This window comes from Pygocentrus nattereri, chromosome 27, assembly GCF_015220715.1.
Source record: "Pygocentrus nattereri isolate fPygNat1 chromosome 27, fPygNat1.pri, whole genome shotgun sequence".
Taxonomy (NCBI): Eukaryota; Metazoa; Chordata; class Actinopteri; order Characiformes; family Serrasalmidae; genus Pygocentrus; species Pygocentrus nattereri.
The window spans coordinates 23,977,632-24,003,602 of record NC_051237.1 but is presented as its reverse complement, the minus strand read 5'-3'; the positions used below and the strand labels follow the sequence as shown (position 1 = coordinate 24,003,602).

The 25,971-nt window shown below is 40.1% G+C and overlaps 2 protein-coding genes and 2 pseudogenes across 2 annotated transcripts; 3 read left to right on the top strand and 1 right to left on the bottom strand.

Moving 5' to 3' along the window:
* The window catches only part of LOC119262598, a 39,604-nt pseudogene extending 30,989 nt beyond the window's left edge, over window positions 1-8,615 (top strand).
* LOC108438442 (olfactory receptor 6N2-like) lies at window positions 1,126-2,061 on the top strand. The gene has a single exon (XM_017716233.1). The coding sequence runs from the start codon at window positions 1,132-1,134 to the stop codon at window positions 2,059-2,061; it is 930 nt and encodes a 309-aa protein (XP_017571722.1). The 5' UTR covers window positions 1,126-1,131.
* A 3,578-nt stretch (window positions 8,616-12,193) lies between the features above and the next one.
* On the bottom strand, window positions 12,194-13,132 carry LOC108438441 (olfactory receptor 6N2-like). Its single transcript, XM_017716232.1, has one exon. It carries the CDS (start codon window positions 13,130-13,132, stop codon window positions 12,194-12,196), a length of 939 nt encoding a protein of 312 aa, XP_017571721.1.
* An 8,603-nt stretch (window positions 13,133-21,735) lies between these two features.
* Window positions 21,736-22,669, top strand: LOC119262552 (annotated as a pseudogene).
* Window positions 22,670-25,971: the final 3,302 nt, after the last annotated feature.

The window sequence follows — 25,971 nt, the reverse complement described above, 5'->3', positions numbered from 1 at the left end:
AGGAACTTGAGAAGGATCCATGTGTAAGTTTTGAATGGTTTATTAAAACATGGAAATCCAAGGGGCAAAGTTGAGGACAGAAAAAGAGGTGAAAAGCCAAAAGGCAGTCAGATAAACCAGACAAAGGTATCCAAAAAGGCAGGTGCAAAAACAGTCCAAGCAGCAGGCAAAAGTCAAAAATACCAACAAAGACAAGTGAATAAACAAAGCTTGGTAAGGAAGACACAAAGGACCTGGCAAGATCTCACAAAGTGTGAGCGCAACTAATGCCTGGTTTACACTACACAACTTTTTCAGTTGTAAGGTTTTTGTGCCGTTCACACTACATGACTGGTTGTGCTGTAATTGCGAGTTTTTCAGTTGTTGTGACTTTCATACTACATGACTGAGCGAGCGCCAATTGACCTCCGACCACAGGTTTCTGTCGGCGATCTACAAAAAACAGTCGGCGACTGAAAAACTAGGCTAAAATCGTGTAGTGTGAACTAGGCATAAGAGCTTCTCATAGGAGAGCAGATTAGGGCGGAAATGAGGATCAGGTGGCAGTCATTAGGGTTGTCATGGTGACATTGTTAAAACTCCAGAAGGGGGATTGCTGACAAACTGTCACCTGTTACCAATTTATCTGCTTGTATAGTAATTGTAGTATGTTTAAAATGGTATACCTTGAATATTCTTGTAAATTCTATTTTTTTAGTTTTTTTATTATATATTTACAAAATACAATCAAGCTAGTCAGCCAAAATATAAAAAAATCATTTCTTTGTACTTTTCTCAGTAAAATAAAAGTTCAAGAGGATTAACAAAACACAGATGATTTTATTACTTTTTGGGTTTGTCATTATTATATGTCGATCATGCAACACACTGTAACAGAAGAAGGCTAGACCGATGTGTTAGTTAGTCAGTGAACCACTAGGGAATATGTGTCCAGTAGAGAATATATAAATATACACACCCAAAGCTGTTGTCTTCACAGCCTGTACAGATACAGCACCTTCACTGTACTTAGTATCTTCATTCTTATGAATGGAGGTAACAATGCCTGATGAAATACATAAAAACACTGGTGTGGGCACAACCAGATTACACTGACTGACCTGTTTTAGAGACTTGTGGACAACTTCATCCATGGATTATTCTACTAATTATACATATTTATCTTTGGCAGGACATGTGGAGTTGGAGAAATATAGATATTTTTACTTTCTAATTACTTTCACAGTTTACATACTGATAATTTTCTGTAACGCTGTTGTCATTTCTGTCATTTACACAAACAAATGTCTCCATGAGCCGATGTATATATTCATTGCTGCTTTACTTTGCAATGCTCTCTTTGGAACAGCTGCCTTATTCCCTAAATTACTGAATGATTTATTGTCTGAAACACCAGTTATCTCTCGGGAAGCCTGTATGTTTCAGGCCTTTTGCATTTATACATATGGAGCTTCTGAGTTCACACTGTTATCAGCTATGGCCTATGACAGATACGTGTCCATATGTAAACCATTACAATATTCAACTCTTGTAAAAATGTCCACTGTCAAAAAGGTCTTATTCTTCTGTTGGTTTGTGCCTTCATGTGAAATGGGCATTTCCATAATATTAACATACCGACAGCTGTGTAAATTTAAATTAAACAGAATATACTGTAATAACTATGCAATTGCTAAATTAAGTTGTGGAGACATAACTGTTATGAATACATATGGGCTGTGTCTTCTAAGCATTGTTGTATTACCACCAGTGATCTTCATTATCTATTCATATATTAGAATCATTAATGTCTGTTTAAAGAATTCAAAAGAATTCAGAAGAAAAGCTCTGCAGACTTGCTTACCACACCTCATTATTTTCATCAGTTTTGCTGTTACAGTGTGTTTTGAAGTGATTAACAGCAGAGTAGAAGGAAATGTTCCTCAAATATTTGCCATGATAATGTCAGTTGAAATTTTAGTTGTTCCTCCCATAATGAATCCTATTATATATGGAATGAAACTGCAAGAGATATCGAATAGAATAAAGAAAATAATTTGGAATAAGAAGATATTTTTTTAGACTGAAATATATATATATTATGCAAGCTTTACTGCCTTTTTCCTCATTAGTCTTTTTTTTTGTGCCAGTCAGTGACACCTTTGTTTATTGCCTTTATGTTGGCACAGTATCTTATGAATTAAATCTATGAATGTTTATGGTTATTTTTTTATGTTTGCAGTTCAAACAATTTGGCATTTACGTCAGTTTTTTATATTGTTCTAATACTTTAAATTAAACTTAGTTTGGATAAAACTCTCAAACATGATGTCACTACCTGCATATCACTGCAATAATATAAATCATGTAAAAAAAAAGGTAAATGTTTCTTAATTATCACTTAATGAAGCTGTGATTATTAAGGTAATATTGTATTGAATGTTAAACACTGAAGTATTGCTTCAGCTTTAACCCTTTGATATTAAAGAAAAAGTAGGTCATAAAGACTACTTTAGCTGACTTTGATCAAAATTGGCAAATGTAACCTTTATACTAAATGACGCTTATTGGAGCAAGCATTTATGAACAGTTATGTAGGGTTATGTCAGTTGTCATGACAAGCTAATGTAGATGTAATGTTGCCTTATGAGCAGTACCCTACAGTAAAGTGTTACCAAAAATAATTTAACAAAGCAGAAAATTTAAACACTTTATTTTGAGTGGTCCTTTGTAAATTATTATTAAATCCGTAACAGAGAAACACATCAAAAATATATCAGGGAAGTAGGGCTAGTGAAGCACCTGAAAACATTGAAATAAATATCTTGAAGATGTCCTGTTGATATGTTATACAATGTAGACTTATGTTCTTTCATTAATTAAAACCTTACCCGAAATGTAACCCTACCGCTAATCTTGAGCCTAACTTTAGCCTCAACCCAATCTAACCCTCACCCTGGCCTTAACCAAAACCTAATTCGGTTAAACTCCAGGTACAGAATAGAGTCTAAAGTGTGTCTATAACAGCTTGTTGAAGATGTTGCAGTGGTCTGTATTACACCCGTTACATATCCAGTGACCTCTCAGGTTAAGATCTACAGATATGAATTTGGAAACCAAATAAAGTGAAAAACAGCTGAATTTAGCAGATTATAAACTAATTTTATTTGCACAGTTAATAAAAATCTTGTGCTAACCTAATGAATGCATTCACTGCTGCTACATCATTGACATGTTGGACATGTTACTGTTCATGAGAGTACGTTGAGTATTTCCTTCGTCCAAAACGGGACCCTCAAAATAGTATAACTGAAAATCCATACGTTTTTACTTTTTGTCAAATGTCATTTTTGCAAACAAACTGGACAGAAATACACTTCACTCTTCAGCGGCCTTTTAGTTTAGTCTCATGAAACAAATGAACAATAAACCCTTAGAGGACCAAATTGAAAATATCAGAAGAAAAGTTTATATCATGTTTGCACAAGCTTCTTCATTTTGACATTTAATCAATTTGATATTTTTATAAGTGACACTTAAACATTTTTCTCATACTTATATATACTTGCAGTGTACTTTAATGTAAAAAGTAAATGCACCCTATGTATCACTTCTTAAAATGTCACATTTAAATCAGTTGCTCACAATCAGGTTGTCATGATTAGCCCCTCCCAGTCCTGTCCATGTGTTCATGTTTTGGTTTAGCCCATGTGCGTTTGTTTTGGTTTAGCCCCCTCGTTTCATGACTCTGCCCCTGATTGTCTCCACCTGTTTTCCACCTGTCCCTCGTTTTCCCTGTGTATTTAAGCCCTGTGTTTGCCCCTTGTGTTGGCTGGTCTTTGTTGGTGTTATTTGCTGTGTTGGTTGTTCTGGTTACTGTGTGTTGTTCGAACCTGTTTATTATTTATTGTTTGTCTGTTATGTCTGCCCCCCCATTCAGTTCATGTTGGCTCTATGACCCTGGACTGTCTCCATCCTGATTTTGGATTTGCCCTTAATAAATCTCACTTATCTCAGCACGTGTCCGCCTCCTCATTCCCCATTACAGAAAGACCAGCCACCAAAGGACGCAGCAAGTAAGCGAGATTTGGTTTGTGGCTGTTCCGTTGGGACGAAACTCCAGCTGTTTCCACACAGCCCAAGTTACCCGCGTCCCAATGCCATCCTGCCAGTGAGAGAAAATCCCCTGGTGCTGAGGGACCGCGAGCCTCTCCTCAGTCCCGCATGAAAGCGAAGGACCTTCCCGCCCTATGTCCGGATGATGAGCGCTCAGGTTAGCGTCTTGGGTCTGCCCGTCTTGAGCAACGCTGCAGGGAGGAACAACCTGCAATGCAAGATGTGGCTAGATGTATGGAACATTCAGATAACCTGTACTGTGGTACTCGGTTCGTTTGCAAGCGCCACTGCGAGCTGCCTATAGCTCGAGTGAGCCTTGGGAACGGCAGAGTGGGTCCCGTGTCTGTTTGTTCCTCCAGGTTGGAGCAGTGGTCCCCAGCCCAAGTCCCCGATCCCATGGCCGCACCCAGCGGCAAGCCTGCGCCTCTGGACCCGCCTCGAGCCCCCGTGGACGTCGCTGAAGGCTCGCCTGCCCCCGTAGACGTTGCAGCCCCTTTGTTCCCACCCTCACCTGTGTCTGTTCTCCATGGTCCTCCTGTTCCTGTGTCTGCTGTTCCTTCTGTGTCTGGTGTTCCCTGTTGGCCTCCTGTTTCTGTTCCTTTGTTTTTGCCCTGTTCTATCCCTGTTGTTGTCCTGTTCCCTACTGTTGTGTCTGTGTTCGTTCCCGTTCCTGTTTCTCCTTTTGTTTCTGTGCCGGTTTCTGTTTGTATGCCTGTTTCTGTGCCTGTGTCAGGCTTGGTTCCTGTTCCCCTGTCATTTGCGTGGTCTGTGGTTCGTTCATGTTATCCTCGTCCTGTTTCTCTGGTTGTCTCTCGTTTGCTGTCGTTTTGTGTTGTGCCTCCTCGTCCTCCCTCCGTTTTTCGTTGTCGTTCTGTTCGTGTTTCATCTGTTCCTCTGTCTGGTGTTGTCTCCTATTTCTGTGTCTTTGGCTTCCGCTAGTATTTCTGTTTCTGCCTCTGTGCCCGTTTCTGCCTCTGCTTCTGTGTCCATGCTTCCTGTTCCGCATTCTCCTGCTCCTGTTCTAGTGTCCTTGTCTAGTTTGGTTCTGTCCTTGTTTTTGGTCCCTTGTGTCTGTTTGGTTTTGTTTTGTTTTTGTTTGGCGTGCCTCGGTACCTCATTTTCCCTGTGTATTTAAGCCCTGTGTTTGCCCCTTGTTTGCTGGTGTTATTTGCTGTGTTGGTTGTTCTGGTTACTGTGTGTTGTTTGAACCTGCTTATTGTTTATTGTTTGTCTGTCATGTCTGCCCCCCGTTCAATCCGTGTTGCCTCTATGACCCTGGAGTGTCTTGACCTTGATTTTGGATTTGCCCTTAATAAATCTTGCTTATCTCAGCACATGCGTCTGCCTCCTCGCTCCCAGTTACACAGGTCCTAACAATTAAAATATAATTGCTATGCAATTTTATTTAGTTACTTAGTCCACCCCAATGAATGTCATTTAATAATTGAATTTTTTTTTCCTCATTTTTCCTTCATTATTCAGATGTGCCATCATGTATCCGTAGACATGGCAGACATTTCCAATCCACTCTCAAAGAATTCTGTAATCAATCCAGGTTTTCTATTTTCTGCTTCTTGCTCACTCCTCACTCACATCAGAAAAAAACATGCTGTTTGCACTATATAATCCATTTACTTTATGTCCTGCAGATATGGATTGTATACCACACAGTTAATTTCATGAATTATATATTTTATTTCCATAATTATACTAAACCAAGTTTTTGTGTTTGAGTATTATAAAGACAATATTCTCTCAACTCACTATGTGTGTGTTTGTGTGTATTTGTGGGTGGGTGCACTGGCTGGCTAATCTCATGTAATTTCTGATTTGAACAATTTGTCAGTACCAAAATGTTTGAATTTGTATGCCTCTGTGAGTTTGAGTCAGATTTTTCCCCAATCTATTTATTCTCAAAGTAAAAATATGAGTTGTCACTTTGTTAAGCTCAGTGTTTTACGACTACAGTGGAGTTGCTGTTATCATGTATCAGTATCACAGATTCTGATGTTTATCTCTTCTTTTGATCTTCTCTTAACTAATCTTGAATATAGATGTGTAGAGATTAAGATGAAGTCAGTATGTAGGGAACAATCAGAGAACTCAGTAAAGTAGGGCTGTGAAAAATGCAGAGTGGTAAGAGACACTGTTTATTCATCTTCATGCTTCGTTGGCCTTGTTATGACCTTGAGGCTGATATCCAGATGAAGCTGCAGTGTAAGCAGAACACAAAGAAAGTTCAGCAGCCAAACCTGCCTAATGACATCAGGTGTTCTAACACTTTGATCTGAGTGAACAAGATGCAGATTATGTGAACCTTTTAATTGCATTTCGATTAAGGAAGGGTTTTTTTGTTTATTTTGTGTTGAACCTCAAATCTGGTGGTGGCACAGAATATTTTTAAATTATATGTCTATTTATAAAGATGCTTTTGTTTGTTTAGAGTGTTTTAAAGAGCTTGTTTGTCTTAAAGCCTGTATTTATCAACTTTCCTGTGGAAACCAGAGCAAAAAAACTCATTCAGTTCTGTATTCTGACCACAGCAAGAGGTTGGAATGTGGCTGCCTTCCAGAAGGGCCTCAGTGGTAATGTGAAAGATAAGCTAGCCACTTAAGATATTTCCTCTTCATTCTAAAAACTTATAGCACAAATTTTGAAGCTGGATAACCAGCTAGATGGCCACTTTAGGAATGGGAGACAGGAGTGCCCCCTCGGTACAGAGTCCCATCCACACGTACCATGTGTTCCCCACCACCCCTTGTTCTTCCTGAGCCATCTGAGCAGCCCATGCAGTTGGAATATACCCATCTTTCCTGCCAAGAGATGCCTCTACTGCGAGCAATCAGGTCATTTCTGTCCTGATATGACAGATATACGTGATCCACTCCCCTAAGTCACCTGGGCTTTTCCTTATAGCACCCTTTCCTAGGGAAAAGTCAGCAGAAGTGGCTGTAGGCCTATGTGAATGCCCTTCAGGTAACTTTGTGAATGTTGCCTTGGCAAAGACTCTAACCTTACCCTGTGTCAACCTGGAGGTCCCTATGCCTGTCTCTGCCATTGACCCTCTTGGTACCCTCTTGGGTCAGTGCAGGTCAGTCAGCACACAAGGCCAGTCACTTTATGTCTGGGTCAGCACACACAGCAGATTTCATTCTTGCCCGCCCAGATCATGAGGTGAAGCTAATATTTGGATTTCCCTGCCTACAGTGACACAGTCTGTGGTTGGATTGGCTGACTCAGTCTGTGGCAGGTTGGGGGTCTCAATGCAAGCGGACCTGCATTGAGAGACTCACTGTGACTTCTAAAAAGATTGTTGCTTCACCTGTCAGCCCCAACCTGAGTCACTATTGATTTATTGGAAGTCTTTTTAATAAACAAATTGTCAAAATTGGCCAAATTGTCTTCTGTCCTGATCCTTCTTGATCTCTCAGCAGCTTTTGACACAGTCAACCATACGATCCTTCTGGACACCCTCACCAACCTCGGAATCACTGGTTATGCAAGGAAATGGTTCAAGTCCTACCTGGAGGATCGCTCTTATCAGGTAACATGGAGAGGGTTCACATCCTCTCCATGCAGGCTCTCCACTGGCGTCCCCCAAGGCTCGGTCCTGGGTCCTCTTCTCTTTTCTCTTTACACTAGCTCTCTTGGTGACGTAATATCTTCTCATGGCTTCTCTTACCACTGTTATGCTGATGACACACAGCTAATGTTTTCTTTCTCTCCCTCTGACACACAGGTTTCCAGTCGCATCTCGGCATGCCTGTCTGACATCTCTACATGGATGGCAGCCCACCACCTGAAGCTCAATCCCAGCAAGACTGAGCTGATATTCATCCCTGCGACTACAGGTCCTCATGATCTTGCTATCTCATTCGAGAACTCCCGGATTGTTCCATCTGCAGAGGCAAGAAGTCTTGGTGTGACCCTGGATGGCCAGTTATCGTTCTCGATTCACATCGCGAACCTGACTCGGTCATGCAGGTATCTACTGTACAACATCCGGAGGATCCGACCCTTCCTCACCCGAGAGGCCACCCAGGTGCTAGTGCAGTCTCTGGTCATCTCAAGGCTTGACTACTGCAACTCGCTCTTGGCTGGTCTTCCCATTCAGACCATCAAGCCTCTGCAACTCATCCAGAATGAGGCAGCTACGACGGGTAGTCTTCAATCTGCCCAAGTTCAGCCACGTCACCCCATTGCTGCGCTCCCTTCACTGGCTTCCTGTAGCTGCGCGCATCAGATTTAAAACCCTAATGCTGGCCTACAAAGCCAAAAATGGACCAGCCCCTACCTACTTGATGGCAATGGTAAAATCTCGAACTGTACCACGAGTCCTTCGAGCTTCGAGTACAGCTCGGCTTGACCCGCCATCCTTCAAGGTGCACGGAAGACGAGCGTCGAGAATGTTCTCTGTACTGGCACCCAGGTGGTGGAATGAACTCCCACTGGCTGTCCGAACAGCAGAGTCTCTTGCTGTCTTCAAACGCAGACTGAAGACTCATCTTTTTACACAGCACTTGAATGAGCATTGAACTATAAACTGCACTTATTTTATTTATTGTATTGTATCTTATTGTTATTGTATTGCATTGAATGGCACAGAGTTCTGCGTTCAACTCTGTTTCTTTTTCTCTTGGTGTCTGCAGTGACATTTGTTTCTAGCAGTATTTGAGCTCAGGTCTGTCTTTTTCTCTAAGCTATTGGTAACTAGCAAAGATACTTTCTCTAGATTGAGAAAGCACTTCTTGTAAGTCGCTCTGGATAAGAGCGTCTGCTAAATGCTGTAAATGTAAATGTAAAACAAGAAGCTTAAGTCTTGCTTCCGCACAGGTCCTATGACTCTACCATAAATCTTTTACTTGAATAGCTATGGAGTACATCAGGGAGGCACTGGCACTGGACTAACCCTAACCACCTCACCAGCTGGAGTTTGCTTTTACTTTGTGTGGAAAAAAGACAGCAGTCTTTGATCTGCATCAATTACCAGGACCTCAGGAAATTACCATAAAAGACCTCTACCCCTTACAGCTGATGATATCAGCTTTTAAGACACTGCAACAGGCCTCAATTTTACTAAACTGCACTCGTGTTCATTATCCCCATGGGTCATTATGAATATTTTGTGATACCCTTCAGGTTAATGAATGCTCTGGCAGTCTAACTAACTAGCAGTTCCAGTGGACCCCAAAAGTTCAGAAAGATTTCAAAGACTTCAAGTGTTACCTGACCTTTGCACGGGTTCTGTGGCTACCTGACCCCACACTAACATTTATAGTGGAGGTTGACACTTCTGATATTGGTGTAGTGGATTCACTGGCTGCAGGGTGTGAAACATTTATTGCTGTTCTGGTTGGATCGTAAGAACTTGGCTTATATTCAGCAGACCAAGTGTCTTAATCCATGCCTAGCCAGGTGGGTATTTTTTTTAAAGACAATTTGATTTTGTATTTTCTTATTGGCTGGGGTCAAAAAATCTGAGACCTGTTGTACTCTACAGACATTGAAAATGTGCCACCCACTGAACAACCTCTAGAGCCTGTCATCCTAAGATGTATTGCCCCACTGTGCTGGGTACTGGAAACCACCATCTGGGGAGTACTTTGGGGCAAACTGATCCAGGAGGGGGCCTCCAGGTTGGTAGTACATCCCATGCTCCGTCAGAGGGTTCTCGAGTGTAGGCACACATCCACGGCCAACCTACACCCTCAAGTTTCTATGGTGAGGCTTTTGGTGGCTAACCAAAAAGAAAGATGCACATGCCTATGTAATGGCCTGCCAGGTCTGTGCTCAGAACAAGGAGCCTAGAATACAACAGAGAAGTTTGCTTCACCCCCTTCTAAAACAGTCTTGGCCATAGTCACACACTTCTCTGGAATTTGTCATCTGATTGCCTGCGTCCCAGGGCAATATAGTGATTTTGGTCAGGGTTGACCAAAGGTTTTCTAAGGCCTACAAATTTATAGTAGTGACTAGACTTTTGTCAACCAAATAGACAACAGTGCTGCTCCTGCAGCATGTGATAAGGATCCATAAGTGATTTGATGTCAGACTGCAGATCCCAGTTTACCAGCTGGTTTTGGAAGGCATTTTGCCAAATGCTGGGGGCTTCACTGAGCTTATCCGAATAAAACAAGTACTCAAAGAAAAAAATGATAGGCTTCTCATATCTGAAACAAATTTGAACTTCCTAGCTGAAGCTGGCACTAAGACTTGTTTTCTCATCTTGCAGCTTTCTCCAACTCAACTCCAACTTTCACTACTGTAATCTGAAGGAATTTATTGTTGTGAAATGTGCTGTTGTGAAACATTCTGTATTGTGTGTGTGAATGTGCTAAAGTTGTATTTTAGGCTGCCTATTTTGTGCTTACTCCTATATGGTTGGGTTTGTTACACCTGTTACTTGTCCTGTATAAGCTAGGTTTAATCTTGGCATCAGTCCAACTATAAAACTGTGTCAGTCCAATGTCTTATGGGCTGGCTGGATGTCTGGTACCTGCAGGCGCAACAAATAAACTTAACTTCTCCAGACAACAGGCTGGTTCCCCTGGTACAGTGAGGGTTTGGGTCCTTCAAATCTCTGTGTTCTGGCCTCAGGCCAGCCCCTAGGTCTTTAACTTTTGAACAATAGCATTTCAGTTCATAAAAGTATGAAAGGTGTGGCATTTGTTATTTTTGCCATGGCTTCAGTGACACGTATTTCCCCCTTGGCTTTCTGTAGGAAAGTTAGTTTCTTATAACTATTAATTTCTGACATCTCCTGGGAGAGATTTTCACCAGACTTTTCCAGCTGTGCAAAGCTTGAGTTTTTATGACACAAAATAATAATGTATAAATTTTCTATTTTATAGTATATTTATAGAAATCAAAAATGTAAAAATAACATTGAGAAATCACAATGTTAGAGACAGAAATACATTAATACATATAATTAGAGTTATATCCTTTACAACAATGTTCAGTGTTAAACATTCATTACATTATTATTTCATTAATCATAGGTTCATTAAATGATAAAATAAATAGGTAAAAATGTGACATTTAATTCTAGGTGATTAAATAGTTCACTATCATATAACTTAACAATCCTTTACATGACTGTATACATTTACATTTCAAACTTCATAAAAGGCCATTGAAATGTGAAATTAATTGCTATCCAGTTATGTTTGTGATACTCAGAATAGAAGTTTCTGCAAGTGTATGAAAATGTATCATGTCCTTTACATGTTATAACATAAATCATGTCATTAGAAGAGAAGATTAAATGGCAGAAATAGATATTTCGTGCCTCATTATTAGAGATTTATTCTCAAACAATATTGTGCAAAGATTAAAGATTATCTTTTTAATCACATCTTCTTAAAGCGATAAACTAATTAGGCGACTATCTGTTATTAAAGTTTTTTATGTAACATGATTCTACAGGATTATTCCATGGCTATGGCATATTTGAGACTGTCATTCAGTCTAATTTTCATTCAAAGAATCAAACCACATAAATCTGGAGTATTAAGCAAAGGACATAATGGTCTAAGTGTAAATACACCTTAAGTTTTAGATAAATAAAAAAAAAAGCCAGTACCAAAGTCTGATTATAATTACACCCAAGCAAACAAAAAAGACCTCCCTAACCCACAGGCATTCACAAAATAAGACGTCACAGAGTACTTTTTGCTAATAATGAGTAATCTTGAACTACACTTAAGTATGGATGAATGGTCAAAAACCATGTCCTGATGCTTCCAGGGTTTTTATTCAGAAACCTATGCTGTCTGTTCGTGGTATGTCTTATAAACTGTTCTACTGGAGTTTAAAGAATAGACCAATCTGTGAATATACATACAGCACAGTATCCAATGTTTTAATTCAAGCTAATATACAGGCTTCAATCAAATACATTCACTGTTTGGCACAGAGAAAGGAACTACTTATAAATACGAAGTTTTGCGTTTGAAAAATGGAATAGGTTTCATAACATACACATTGAAAACAATACCGTTTCATAAAATTAAATGTCTTTATTTCTAAATGATTTTCTTAATCTTATTCAAATTTCCTGCATTTTCAGATGATGGATAATAATCATACTCAGATTTCAGTCTGCAAAGACATGCATATTTCTCTTCCAAATCAGTCTCTTAATCCTATTCCAAATCTCTTGCAGTTTGAGTCCATATATGACAGGATTGATTAGAGGAGGGACGACAAAGTTTTCAGCTGACATTATCATGGCAAACATATGAGGCATATTTCCTTCTAATCTGCTGTTAATCACTTCAAAACACACTGTAACAGCAAAACTGATGAAAATGAGAAGGTGTGGTAAGCAGGTCTGCAGAGCTTTTCTTCTGAAATCTTTTGAACTCTTTAAACAGACTTCAAGTATTCTAACATATGAGTAGATTATGAAGAACAGTGTTGGAAATACAACAATGGTTAGAAGAATCAGTCCGTATGTACTCATAGCTGTTATGTCTCCACAAGTTAATTTAGCAATGGAGTAATTATTACAGTATATTCTGTTTAATTTAAATTGACACAGCTGTCGGTATGTTAGTATTATGGAAATACCAATTTCACAGGAAGGCACAAACCAACAGAAAAATAAGATCTTTTTAACAGTGGACATTTTTACAAGAGTTGAATATTGTAATGGTTTACATATGGACACATATCTGTCATAGGCCATAGCTGATAACAGTGTGAACTCTGATGCAGCACAAGTATAAAGACAAAAGGCTTGAAACAGACAAGCTCCATGAGTGATAACCTGTTTCTCAGAGAGTAAATCACTCAGTAATTTTGGGTAAAAGGCAGCTGTTCCAAAGAGACCATTGCAAAGCAAAGCAGCGATGAATATGTACATCGGCTCATGGAGAGGTTTGTTTGTGTAAATGACAGAAATGACAACAGAGTTACAGCAAATGATCAGCATATAAACTGTGAGAGTAATTACAAAGTAAAAGTATCTATATTTCTCTAGGTCCACATGCCCTTCCAAAAATAAATATGTAATATTATTAGAATAATCCATTAATGTTCATGAAGTCGCCTAAAAATGTGTAAAACACTCCGTCAGTGTAATCTGGCTGTGGTTACACCTGTGTTTTAAGTTTTTAGTCAGGCATCATAAACTCCATGGATAAGAGTGAAGATCCTGATTACAGTGAAGGTCCTGTATCTGTGCAGGCTGTGATGAGGACAACAGCTTTGTGTGTTTATATTTATATATTCACTACTGGACAGACACAAATTCCTTAGTGGTTCACTGACTAATTTACTGATCGGTAAATCTAGCCTACCTCTTTTACTGCTGTGGTATTTGTGTGAAATAGAGGTCTGCACAGAGTTACATGAATTACTTTTTACGATTTTTTCATTAATAGTATATCGAGCAATTTGTTGAACAAAATACGTAAATCTATCCCCGCATCAGCATTTTCAGAGGATGTTAGTGACAAGTCATACAACTGCATTCAGCTGATTAGTGTTGTCATAGCACAAATTTGTTTTTAAGTGCATTTTTATCTGTTATATATCATATATATATGTGTGTGTGTTTTATTGCTATTTTTAATTTTTGTATTTTTTTTTTCCAACTGTAGTGAATGTCATTTAGCAACCTTTGTTATTGGACTAGGTCAGGTACATGTCTCCAGTCGTCCTATCGTACAGGATGATTTTAACCAGTAGGTGGACCCAAAGTACTACCTTACACCTACCTTTCAGCTCCATCTGGTCATAACTGTTACCTGTGTTACTATTTTATTCATGTTTTGAAGTGTTACTACATGTCCATGTATCTCTTTGACTATGTACGTCTGAATATTACATTCATACTCCTAATATTACTTTAAGTCAACTTCACACAGATGGAATCTTAGCTCATTCATTCTGCTGTAGAACTCCTCGTTGAGGTCCTTAAAACTGTTAACACTGCTGCCTTTTTTACAGCTTATGCATCCAGCCCTTCTATTCATTTACTGGAACTTACAGTAAATTTGATCGTTCTCTTAGAAACCTCATCAAAGTTCATCTAATTTTCATAGGACAGGGTTGCTTTGATCTTGCTCAGTGGACCCAATCTAAAGAATCACTTCATCATGACCTTGGTTACCACCATCTCATTTCCTATGACCTCACGCTCTAAAGACTTCACACACCCAAAGAGCCAGATTAAGCTTAGATGACATCTTCTTATGAAACATTACTATGTTTAACCTCAGCTGAGTAGATTAATAGATTGAATGACCCTTATTATTCCCGCAATAGGGAAATCCAGGATCCATCCATGCAGTGAAACACCACATACACACTCGTGAGCACACAAACTATGTAACACTGTCCTGGAGTGGGGGGCAGCCCTATCCCAGTGCCTGTCGAACATTTGGGATTTAGGTGCCTTGCTCAAGGGCACTTCAGTCATGCATTATCCACTAAGGGGATCGAGCTGGACTTCCGGTCACAAGGCTGGTTCCCTTACCTTCAGCCCATGACAGCTCAGGTACACCACCTCAGCCTCCAGCCCATGACTGCTCAGTTACACCACCTCATGAATCAGATCAGTTATTGTGTCAGTCTCTCTTCCATTAGAATTCCGCTTCAGCTTACCTTCAGGAGGATATTTGAAAAGTCACTGATTCACTGATCTCTTCAGCATGACAAATTTTACTGCCAGTGTTTGTCTAAGGTAACTGCAGGGCTGTGTGCTTATTGTATGCACCTGTTAACAATGGGTGTAGCTGGAACAACAAAACCCACAAATTTTAAGAGGTGTCCTGTCATGAATCCAGACCCTGTACCACATCTTATTCCCAAAGATTTGCTTCTGCTATTAAGACCTGCGGCTTGTTCTCCTTTATACATAAGCCACAAACTGATAGGTTACTTCTTCACACATGCCTTGCACCTTCCTTGTCTCTTTACGATTTTTTGGTTAAGGCCTAGCCATTTCACTGAATGTACCCCTTTTCCAATGAAGTTGGGATGTTGTGTAAAACAAAAATAAAAACAGAATACGATGATTTGCAAATCCTTTTCAACCTATATTCATTTCAATACACTACAAAGACAAGATATTTAATGTTCAAACGAATAAACTTTATTGTTTTTTGCAAATATTCACTCATTTTGAATTTGATGCCTACAACACGTTCCAAAGAAGTTGGGACAGGGGCGTGTTTACCACTGTGTTACATCACCTTTCCTTTTAACAACAATCAATAAGCGTTTGGGAAATGAGGACAATAATTGTTGAAGCTTTGTAGGTGGAATTCTTTCCCATTCTTGCTTGTTGTACAACTTCAGTTGCTCAACAGTCCGGGATCTCCGTTGTCGTATTTTGTGCTTTATAATGTGCCACACATTTTCAATGGGAGACAGGTCTGGACTGCAGGCAGGCCAGTCTAGTACCCGCACTCTTTTACTACGAAACCACGCTGTTGTAACACATGCAGAATGTAGCTTGGCGTTGTCTTGCTGAAATAAGCAGGACGTCCCTGAAAAAGATGTTGCTTGGATGGCAGCATATGTTGTTCCAAAACCTGTATGTACCATTCAGCATTAATGGTGCCTTCACAGATGTGCAGGTTACCCATGCCATGGGCACTAACACACTCTTGTACCATCAGAGATGCTGGCTTTTGAACTTTGCGCCTATAACAATCCGGACAGTCCTTTTTCTCTTTGGCCCGGAGGACACGACGTCCATGATTTCCAAAAAGAATTTGAAATGTGGTCTGATGAGTCCACATTTCAAATTCTTTTTGGAAATCATGGACGACGACACTTTTCCACTTTGCATCAGTCCATCTCAGATGAGCTTGGACCCAGAGAAGTTGGCAGCGTTTCTGGGTGGTGTTGATATTTGGCTTTCACTTTGCATGGCAGAGTTTTAACTTGCACTTGAAGATGGAGCGACGAACTGTGTTCACTTACAGTGGTTTTCTGAAGTGTTCCTGAGCCCATGTGGTTATATCCGCTACAGAATGATGCCGGTATTTAATGCGGTGCCGCCTGAGGGATCGAAGGTCATGGGCAGTCAATGTTGGTTTTCTGCCTTGCTGCTTACTTGCAGAGATTTCTCCAGATTCTCTGAATCTTTTGATGATATTATGGACTTTAGATGATGAATTGCACATTGAGAAACATTGTTCTTAAACTGTTGGACTATTTTCTCAAGCAGTTGTTCACAAAGTGGTGAACCTCGCCCCGTCCTTGCTTGTGAACGACTGAGCCTTTCAGGAATGCTCCCTTTATACCCAATCATGACACTCACCCATTTCCAATTAATCTATTCACCTGTGGAATGTTCCAAACAGGTGTTCTTTGAGCATTCCTCAACTTTCCCAGTCTTTTGTTACCCCTGTCCCAACTTCTTTGAAATGTCTTGCAGGCATCAAATTCAAAATGAGTGAATATTTGCAAAAAACAATAAAGTTTATCTATTTGAACATTAAATATCTTGTCTTTGTAGTGTATTGAATTGAATATAGGTTGAAAAGGATTTGCAAATCATCCTATTCTGTTTTTATTTATGTTTTACACAACGTCCCAACTTCATTGGAATTGGGGTTGTACTGTCTGGCCATGATTTATTCAATATTGTAGCATTCTCTTCTGGTGTGTCCTTAGCTTGTGGTGTGTTTCTACAATAGCATATCCTACCTGGCCCTGGCTCTGATGTAGTATGCGTTGCGTGTTTAGAGCCTGTGCTAAGCAGTTGACCAGGGTCTTCACTGATATTTTCAGTCGTTGGCTCAGACTAGCTTCGACACTGCTGCTACTGTGCCAGAGCTAAAGCATTCAACTGCTTCAGCCCTGAATGACATCCATCCTGTCACACTTACCTCTATCATTTCCAAGTGCCTTTAAAGACCAGTTCTTTCTCATTTGAAATCCTGTCTGTCTGCTACACTGGAACCACACCATTTTGCCTACAGCTGTATCAGGTCAACAGAGGACGCCATTTCCACAGCACTCCACACTATACTGAACCACCTGGACTGTCAAAACTCATGTCAGAATGCTGTTCATTGACGTCAGTTCAGCATTTAACACTGTGATCCCTTCCAAGCTGATCTTAAAGCTTATCCAGCTTCATATCAACACACCTCTGCAACTGGATTTTGGACTTCCTGACTGACAGACATTAGTCTATTAAGTTAAACAAACTCTTCTTCTTCACATCTCCCTGAACACAAGGCTGTGTGCTGAGCCCTCTTCTGTACTCCCTGTTCAACCATGACTGTGTTTCTTCATGGCCTCTTCATGGTCTCACCTCTGTCATGGCTCTAAATACATAATCAAGTTCACGAATGACACTACGGTAATTATTTCTGATCAGAGGTATTGAGATGGCCTACATGGATGAGCTGCTGCACCCAGCTGTATGGTGTGATGAAAACAATCTGGCATTAACGCTAGAATGACTAAAGCTAAAAAATTTTCATAAGGGAAACTAGCCACCCTGTAGCCCACTCCCTGCTGTGAAGCGATTAATGCCTATGGTCTTGGTAATGATAAGGAATGCGTTGGAAGCACCAACCCCCATGCCCACAGAAAGCTCCTACAGCTCCCAAAGCACCTAGCGTGACACAACTTGAAGGTGAATTTGAAGTTACAACCCGAGCGTATATGTTACCGATCCTACAGCGCAATGGAAAATTTGTAGAATCATGTTTCAAAAGTTATAATTCAAGGGCACATAGTAGCAGACGTATAGAGTGATTGTTTCACTAAAGAGTCCCACTAAATAATAAAAAAAAACTAAAGTCTGAATCTTGCTCTTTGTACATTTCTTTTTGTTCTTATTGGAAAAATAATTATATTATATAATAGTTATTTTGTAATTTCGTAAAAGATTTCGTAATCGAACACCGCACACTGTATACGCCATGTTCGGTTTCCTTTTGCGGTTGTGGGAAATCTTCACATGTTGGTACATAGTGCTGAGAACACAGACTGTTGTATTTGTCTTGGGGGCATACACCATCAGCATTGCACCGTCAGATCTGTACACCTGCGTGGAGAATCTCTTGCGTCCCTTGGTGTTTTTTGCTTGCAGAGGAATTTCCCGTCTAATCTTGTTCATCGTCCCAAGCAGAGTTGTATTACATTTCAGCAGTCTGTCAGCCAGTGACAGAGATGTAAAGTAATTGTCTGTGGTTACAGTTCTGCCCTCGCCCAGGTATGGTTCCATGAGTTTCATTACCACATTCTTGGACACTCTTTCTCCCTTGGGATGATCAGGGTCCTTTCCTAAATACGGAATTGAATTGCACATGTATTTGCTATTCAAGTCGGAAGCAATCCAAAACTTAATTCCAAATTTGTTGGGTTTTGATGCAATGTACTGTAAGAATGGACAGTGGACCTTGGTATTGTAACAAGGTTAAAAAAATGCTTATTGGTTTTTGTTGTTAAAATTCCACCAAATCCTGATTTTTGTATAAATATCTGTTTGTGTTCCATGTATTTCATATTTGTACTGGGGAACCTTTTTATTTTAAAGAGTTGGTTAATTGTGTACTGTCCCTTTAAGAGACGCAGCTTTGCTTGGTGCCATCGCCATAGCTACCTCACTCTGTGAATAGCTAGCTGAGAGGAGGTATGTAGCTCTGATGGTCGTGCTTAAAACACATATTTTTCTGTGTAAGACAACATAAAATGGGCAGTAAACAGTGTTAAACGCTAGAAGCAGGGTTGTGAGCGTGTAAATGTGTAGTAGCTTGAAAGTGAACTGACACATGTGCTCTGTGGCTTCATGCCCCCCATGTGCATTTCTGCTAACAGGAGGTTGATAACCTGCGTGTATGAGAGAGAGAGCAGTGTGTGTGTTCACTCCTGAACTGTATGTTCACTCCAGAGCTTTAAGAGCTTATCTATCTGTTTATACAGGTATGTAGTTCCCCCAGTTATATCTGTTCACTGTTTAAAACATGCATTTATTAAGTTAGTGTTTCTGATAACTGTATTTACATACAGAGCTGGTTTTATGTCAGAGCTGGTTTTTGTCACTATGAAAAATTCATATTTCTTTTCATTTTATTTTCATGTGTAGAATGCTAACTCATTATTGTACAAACGCAAGTGTGCTCATATAATTTAGAGAATATTTAAATTAGCTCTCTCTGTGAATAGCTAGCTGAGAGGAGGAGGCTGATAACCTGCGTGTATGAGAGAGAGAGCAGTGTGTATGTTCACTCCTGAGCTGTATGTTCACTCCAGAGCTTTAAGAGTTTATCTATCTGTTTATACAGACAGATAACACCAGCCATAATAAAGAACCCAAACCAGCAGTGGCCGTGCTCTGAGTCTTTCCTTCATGCATCACAGATCCCCCAGAACACAACGCAGAGTATTTATGGGTTAACGGGAGTGCGGATGGACAGTCCTGACCACCGTAAAGTTTAGATGCAAACCCGTGACAGTAGGAAACACCTGCTTGTCGACTGTAACATGTTGTCCTGGCACAGGTTGCAGTTATGTACAAATCGTTGAAGCATAATTTCTTTGTAGCGGTCATGTGACATCCCCTTGAGACACGGAACAATTTAGTTTTACTGTATAACTGTATCCAAAAATGGTATTTATAATGATATATAATGAGAAAACATATACATGTAGTGCAAAACATTATTTTTAATATGCTGTAGAAAATCAAATATACTGATGATAATGATATGGAGATATTACATCAACAACAACCATCAACAACCAGTATATTATATATTTATATACTTAGAGAGATAGGGAAAGAAAGACATGTTACTAGTAGTTACTGAATGCACCACAGAGCTGCTGCCTCAGTGTTTTTTTGTGAATTAACATAATAAAGGTTGACCTATGGTCCTGCTAATTGCTGGCAAGAAGGAGGGGTGATGTCCTGAGGATCCTGAAATCTCAGTCATGCTAGTGTTAAACACCTAGAAAACCAAAGTTGATTGTAGTCGACTGTAGCACGGCCTGTGCTACCCTGGGCTCAAGGAGGACGCTGGAGGCAGGGTTCAGAGTTGCAGCAGCCATATCTGTTTTTGTAAATGCTCGGTTACATTGAAAATGAAGGTTGCCCTCAATGTACTTCAGAGTCAAATTAAAGGTTGATTGATTGATATCTCTACTTTGTACACCATAAACACAAACCAAATAAAACCAATGCTATGCTGACCATTTTCAGTCTCTTATGCAAGCTTTTCAGGTCTTCAGCCCTCTTGTTTCCGCTGCTTGTCCCCCTCTCTATTTCTCTCTTTTCCCTCTCTGCTCTTTTTAAAAGGGGCTCAGCCAGGTTGCTAGCCAGATCACCGAGCAGAGGGGGAATGAAAGCTCACCACTCTGCCTCCTCGTTACTGGCCACCTGGGTCAAATGTGAAGTGTAGTGAAGCGGCCTCGCTGCGTAACAGGGACCAGGGCCTGGGTGGTGGAGCTCGGGTCTCGTCCCTTCCTCTGGTGTCTCCCCGGCATCCTTGCCAAGGTCCTTTGCTGCTGAGTGTTTGGGCCTGCCTTCCTGCCGGCTCTCGTGGGCGTCATTGTTGGATCCTGGGGGGCAGGCGCATGCTACATAGAATTTAGCAGGGTTCAGAGCCAGGTACATTCCCCTAATATGGAGAGTATTCCCACAAATTAGTTGATTTCAAAGTGTTAACAACAACAACCCGTAGTTTTATTCAGAAATCAAGAAAAATATGGAACCCAGTTACTGAGGCTGACATCCCACAGCTCTACTACCGTGACTAAACTGCACAGAAGAAACCCAAGGCACTCTGATTGGCCTAGACACAAAACACATATGTACGGTGGCCCATAATGAACAAACAAGATGATCATTTAGCCAAATGAGCTACACTGAGAAAGGCCCTTTTCTGTTCCAGCACAACTTTGTCCCAGTGCACAAAGCAAAGTCTATAAAGGCATGGCTGGGTGAGTTTAGCGTAGAAGAACTTGACTGGGCTGCACGGAGTCCTGACCTCAACCTGATAGAACACCTTTTGGAATGAACTAGAATGGAGATTAGAAGAAAGACCTATTGTCAATTGTCAAATACCATGATATTGTCAGTGTCAAACACAAGAGATCAATCAATGTATTGAAAACATTTTGCCAGATAGTGATTTGCTTATTGTTTTTCTTTTTATTCTTCTCACTCTTATCCAATCAATTCATTTTGTCATGTCATGTGTTTTGTGTTTCTCTGTGTTGTAAAAATGAAAATGTAGAAGATACTTTAAAAAATGTAATGATGTTTGAATAAATACATTTAAGCATTATTAATCTGGTTCAGAGATCATTTGAGTTTGTGACTCAATCAGTTACCACTCTACACTTTCACAATCAGACTGGAATAATCTCTGTTGCATAAAGTTTGTCCAATGACAGAAGGAGAAGACAAATCAGGGTGTGTAGGCAGGCTACACTCAACAATCAGTAAATTAGTCAGTGAACCACTAGGGAATTTGTATCTGTCCAGTAGAGAATATATAAATATAGACAAACAAAGCTATTATCCTCAGCACAGACTGTACAGATACAGGAACTTCTCTCCTATGCAACTTTATGATGCATGAAAACACTGGTGTGCGCAAAACAAAGTTACACTGACTGACCAGCTTTAGACATTTTTGGGTGACTTAATGGACATTGATGGATTATTCTACTAATGTTACATATTTATCTTTGGAAGGGCATGTGGAGCTGGAGAAATATAGATACGCTTATTTTGTAATTTGCCTCACTGTTTACATTCTGATATTTTGTTGTAATGTTGTTGTCATTTCTATCATTTATACAAATGAATTTCTCCATGAGCCGATGTACATTTTTATTGCTGCTTTACTTTGCAATGCTCTCTTTGGAACAGCTGGCCTTTATCCTAAATTATGTGATTTTCTGTCTGAAAAACAAGTTCTCTCTCATGGAGCCTGTCTGTTTCAGGCCTTTTGTCTTTTTACATATTCTACATCAGAGTTCACGCTGTTAGCAGCTATGGCCTATGACATATGTGTCCATATGTAAACCATTACAATATTCAACTCTTATAAAAATGTCCACTGTTAAAAAGCTCTTATTTTTCTGTTGGTTTATACCATCCTGTGAAATTGCCACATCAATAATACTAACATACAGACCGCTGTGTAAATATAAATTAAACAGAATATACTGTAGTATTTACTCAGTTGCTAAATTAAGTTGTGGAGATATAACTGTTATAAATTCATATGGACTGTTTGCTTTAATTATTTCTGTTTGTCCACCAGTGATCTTCGTAATTTATTCATATGTTAGAATACTTGATGTGTGTTTAAAGAATTCAAAAGATTTCAGAAGAAAAGCTCTGCAGACCTGCTTACCACACCTTATCATTTTCATCAGTTTCTCTGTTACTGCTTGTTTTGAAGTGATTAACAGCAGATTTGAAGGAAACGTACCTCATGTATTTGCTATGATAATGTCAGTTGAAAATGCAGTTATTCCTCCTCTAGTCAATCCTATTATATATGGACTGAAACTGCAAGAGATTCAGAACAGGATCAAAAAAATGATTTGTTAGAGAAAGACTCACATCTTTACAGATTGAAATTTGTGTATGACAAAATAATGAAACATTATTTTCTATGTATTGAAACTGTACTGAAATTTCGAATAAGGTTAAGAAAATTATTTAGAAAGAGAAGATATATATTTTTAAACTGTACTGTACTATTTTCAGCATATATTTAATGAGAGCTTTTGTGTATTGCAAACACAGAACTGCTGCGTATTTCTCATAAATTGTTTTTTTCTGTGCCAAAGAATAAACACATTTGATTGCAGCCTGTATGTTAGCTAGAAATGATGAAAGTGTCATCATAAATTGGCCTATTTTTTAAAACTCTAATAGTGTAGAAGACAGACCTTGAATAGACAGCAGAGCTTTCTGAACAAAAGCATCAGAACATATTTTGCCAATTTATAAGCACTTAACAGTAAATTAAGATTCCTCATCATTACTAAAATCGTCTTTATTGTCTTAGTTTGTGAACATCTCTGGGTTATATATATCTCAGATTTTTTTAAATTCAAGTGAAATTATAATCAGGCTCTGGTATTGACAGTTTTCTTCTTTTTTTCATGTGAAAAATAAAATCTGTACTTTCACTTCAAAAATTATGACCTTTGGTTTGCATTCCAGATTTATACGGTTATGATTTTTTAAAATGAAAGTTTGATTTAATGAAATACTTATACCCACTACATCCATATCTCCATAATAATCCAATGGAATTATATAAATGTAATTAAACATTACAAGTGTCCCTAATTATTTTAACAGTTAAAAAAGCTATGATTAATGAATTAATAACAGTGAATATTTAAGATTCTCTGGTATTCAGCTTAAACTATTAATAGTGAGGCTAACAGTGTCATTTTCTGTCATTTAATCTTCTTCTCCAGTAATATAATTTCTCAATCTTTTCACTTTTATTTGGTGAATCATGGTGAAACATGATTTAATAACACAGAGAATTTATACTTTTTTATTTTGGCAGAAAATACAGTTTTGAAAAAACAAATGTATAGTAAACTGGATAGGAATATCCTTGTCCTTGTCTAGCCTTGACACCTTGTCCATGAATATTACGAACAGGAGTGGTGACAGGGCAGAACCATGCCAGAGCCCAATGCTAATACTGAAAGGGTCTGACTTAATGCTGAGTATGCAAACACAGCTCTCACTCTGGGAGTACAGAGATATAATGGCCCAGAGTAGCAGCCCTGATACCCCATACTCCCAGGGGACACCCCACAAGATAGCACAGGGAACCCAGTCATAAGCCATCTCCAAATCCACAAAACAAATGTAGACTGGGTTATAAACTCCCATGCTCCCTCAAGAGAGAGGGTGAAAAGTTGGTCCATTGTTCCATGGCTGGGATGGAATCTGCATTGTACCTCCTCAGTCTGAGGTTCAACTACTGGTCAGAGTCTCCTTTCCAGCACCTTGGCCTAGATTTTCCAGGGAGGCTGAGCAGAGTGATACCCAGATAGTTGGCACACAACCTCTGGTCCCCTTTTTTAAAAATGAGGACCACCACCCCAGTCTGCCAGTCCAAGGCTACTGTTGCTGAGGTCCATGCAATATGTCAGGCATGTCAGCCACGACAGCCCACAATATCGAGAGCCTTAAGCATCTCCTGGATGAGACAAATCTCATCCATCGGGAGTCCTTCAGGTCACCCAGTCCCTAAAGGCCTCTTTCTTCAGCTTGATGGCTCACCACTGGTGTCCACCAGGGGTTCTTGGGTTACTGCCCCAACAGGCACCTACAAGCTTTTGGGCACAGCTATTCCTGGCAGCTTCCACATTGGAGGTTTTGAACAGGGTCCATTCAGATTCCATGTCCCCTACCTCCCCGGGGACATGAGAAAAGCTCTCCCAGAGGTGGGAGTTGAAATCATTGTGAACAGAGGTGTCCGACAGTTGTTCCCAGCACTCCCTCACTATTCACTTGGGGCTACCGGGTCTGACCATCAGTTTTCCTTGCCATCTGATCCAGTTCACCACCAGATGGTGATCAGTTGACAGCTCAGCACCTCTCTTTACCTGAGTGTCCAGAACATAAGTCAGATGAAATGACAAAGTCGATCATTGACCTCTGACCTGAGGACCTCTGGTACCATGTACATTTATGAACATCCTCGTGTTCAGACTTGGTGTTCATTATAGACAATCCATGCCTGGCACAGAAGTCCAATAATAATTCACCATTTGAGTTTAGATTGGGCAGGCCATTCTTCCCAATCACACCTCTCCAGGTCTCCCAGTCTTTGCCAACATGAGCATTGAAGTGTCCCAGTAAGACTATGTAGTTTGTAGGTGGGACCCTTTCCAGAACCCCACCCACTCACTCCAAGAAGGCCAAATACTCTGACCTGTTGTTTGGTGCAGAGTTTTCCTCTCTGCAATTTTAAATCACATTGAGGTGACCTTCTCATCCGCCGGGAAAAACTCCAACTGCATTGCCGCCAGCCGGGGACTTGAGCCTTTCGCCCTGTGCAACCCCTGAGTAGGAGAGAGACCAACCCCTATCAAGGAGTTTGGTTCCAGAGCCAACACAGTGGCTGGAGGTGAGCCCAACTATATCTAATTGGTACCTCTCAACCTCCCGCACAAGCTCTGGCTCCTTCCCCCCAGTGAGATTACATTCCACATGCCAAGAGCCAGTTTCTGCCACAAGGGCCTAGGCCGCCAAGGGCCCCCCTGCAATCTCCCACTGCCTGTGCAACACTGCACCAGTCCCCCATGCTGGACCTTGCGGGTGGTGGGCCCACGTGGTCCCCCCACATTGTCTCTTCAAGCTGAGCCCGGCCAGGTTACGTAGTTACATATTGCTCCCAATGACTTAGCTCTGAAGATCCCTAGACCACACAAGCCCTTCCACCATGACAAGGCCCCAATCCAGGAAGGGTGACAGACAGTTGTGTTGTGTTATTTCAATTGTGTTCATTACACAATTAAAATAAGCATAAAAGCAATTTTTTTTATGTGGAAAAAATAAGCACACCCTTACGTATCATTACATTAAAGTTGAATTCAGGGGCACCCACTCAGTTATTAAGGGAAAATCTTGGATAAACCTGTCTAACATAAACCTAAGATACCTGCTCTGGTTTGTTCTATGTTACTGTGTGGTATGTCAAGAAATGGAGTGGCTGCGTCAAAGCCTAGACCTAACTCCTATAGTAATGCTGGGAAGGAATTTAAACATTAAGGGCTGTACTTGCAAAACAACAACTCAAATAGTGCACAATTAAATTAATTCTGCATGGAGACGTTGGCAAAATGTTCTTGAAGTAGATTTCAGAAGCTTGTAGTTAGTAGTGTTACAACAGTAGCATG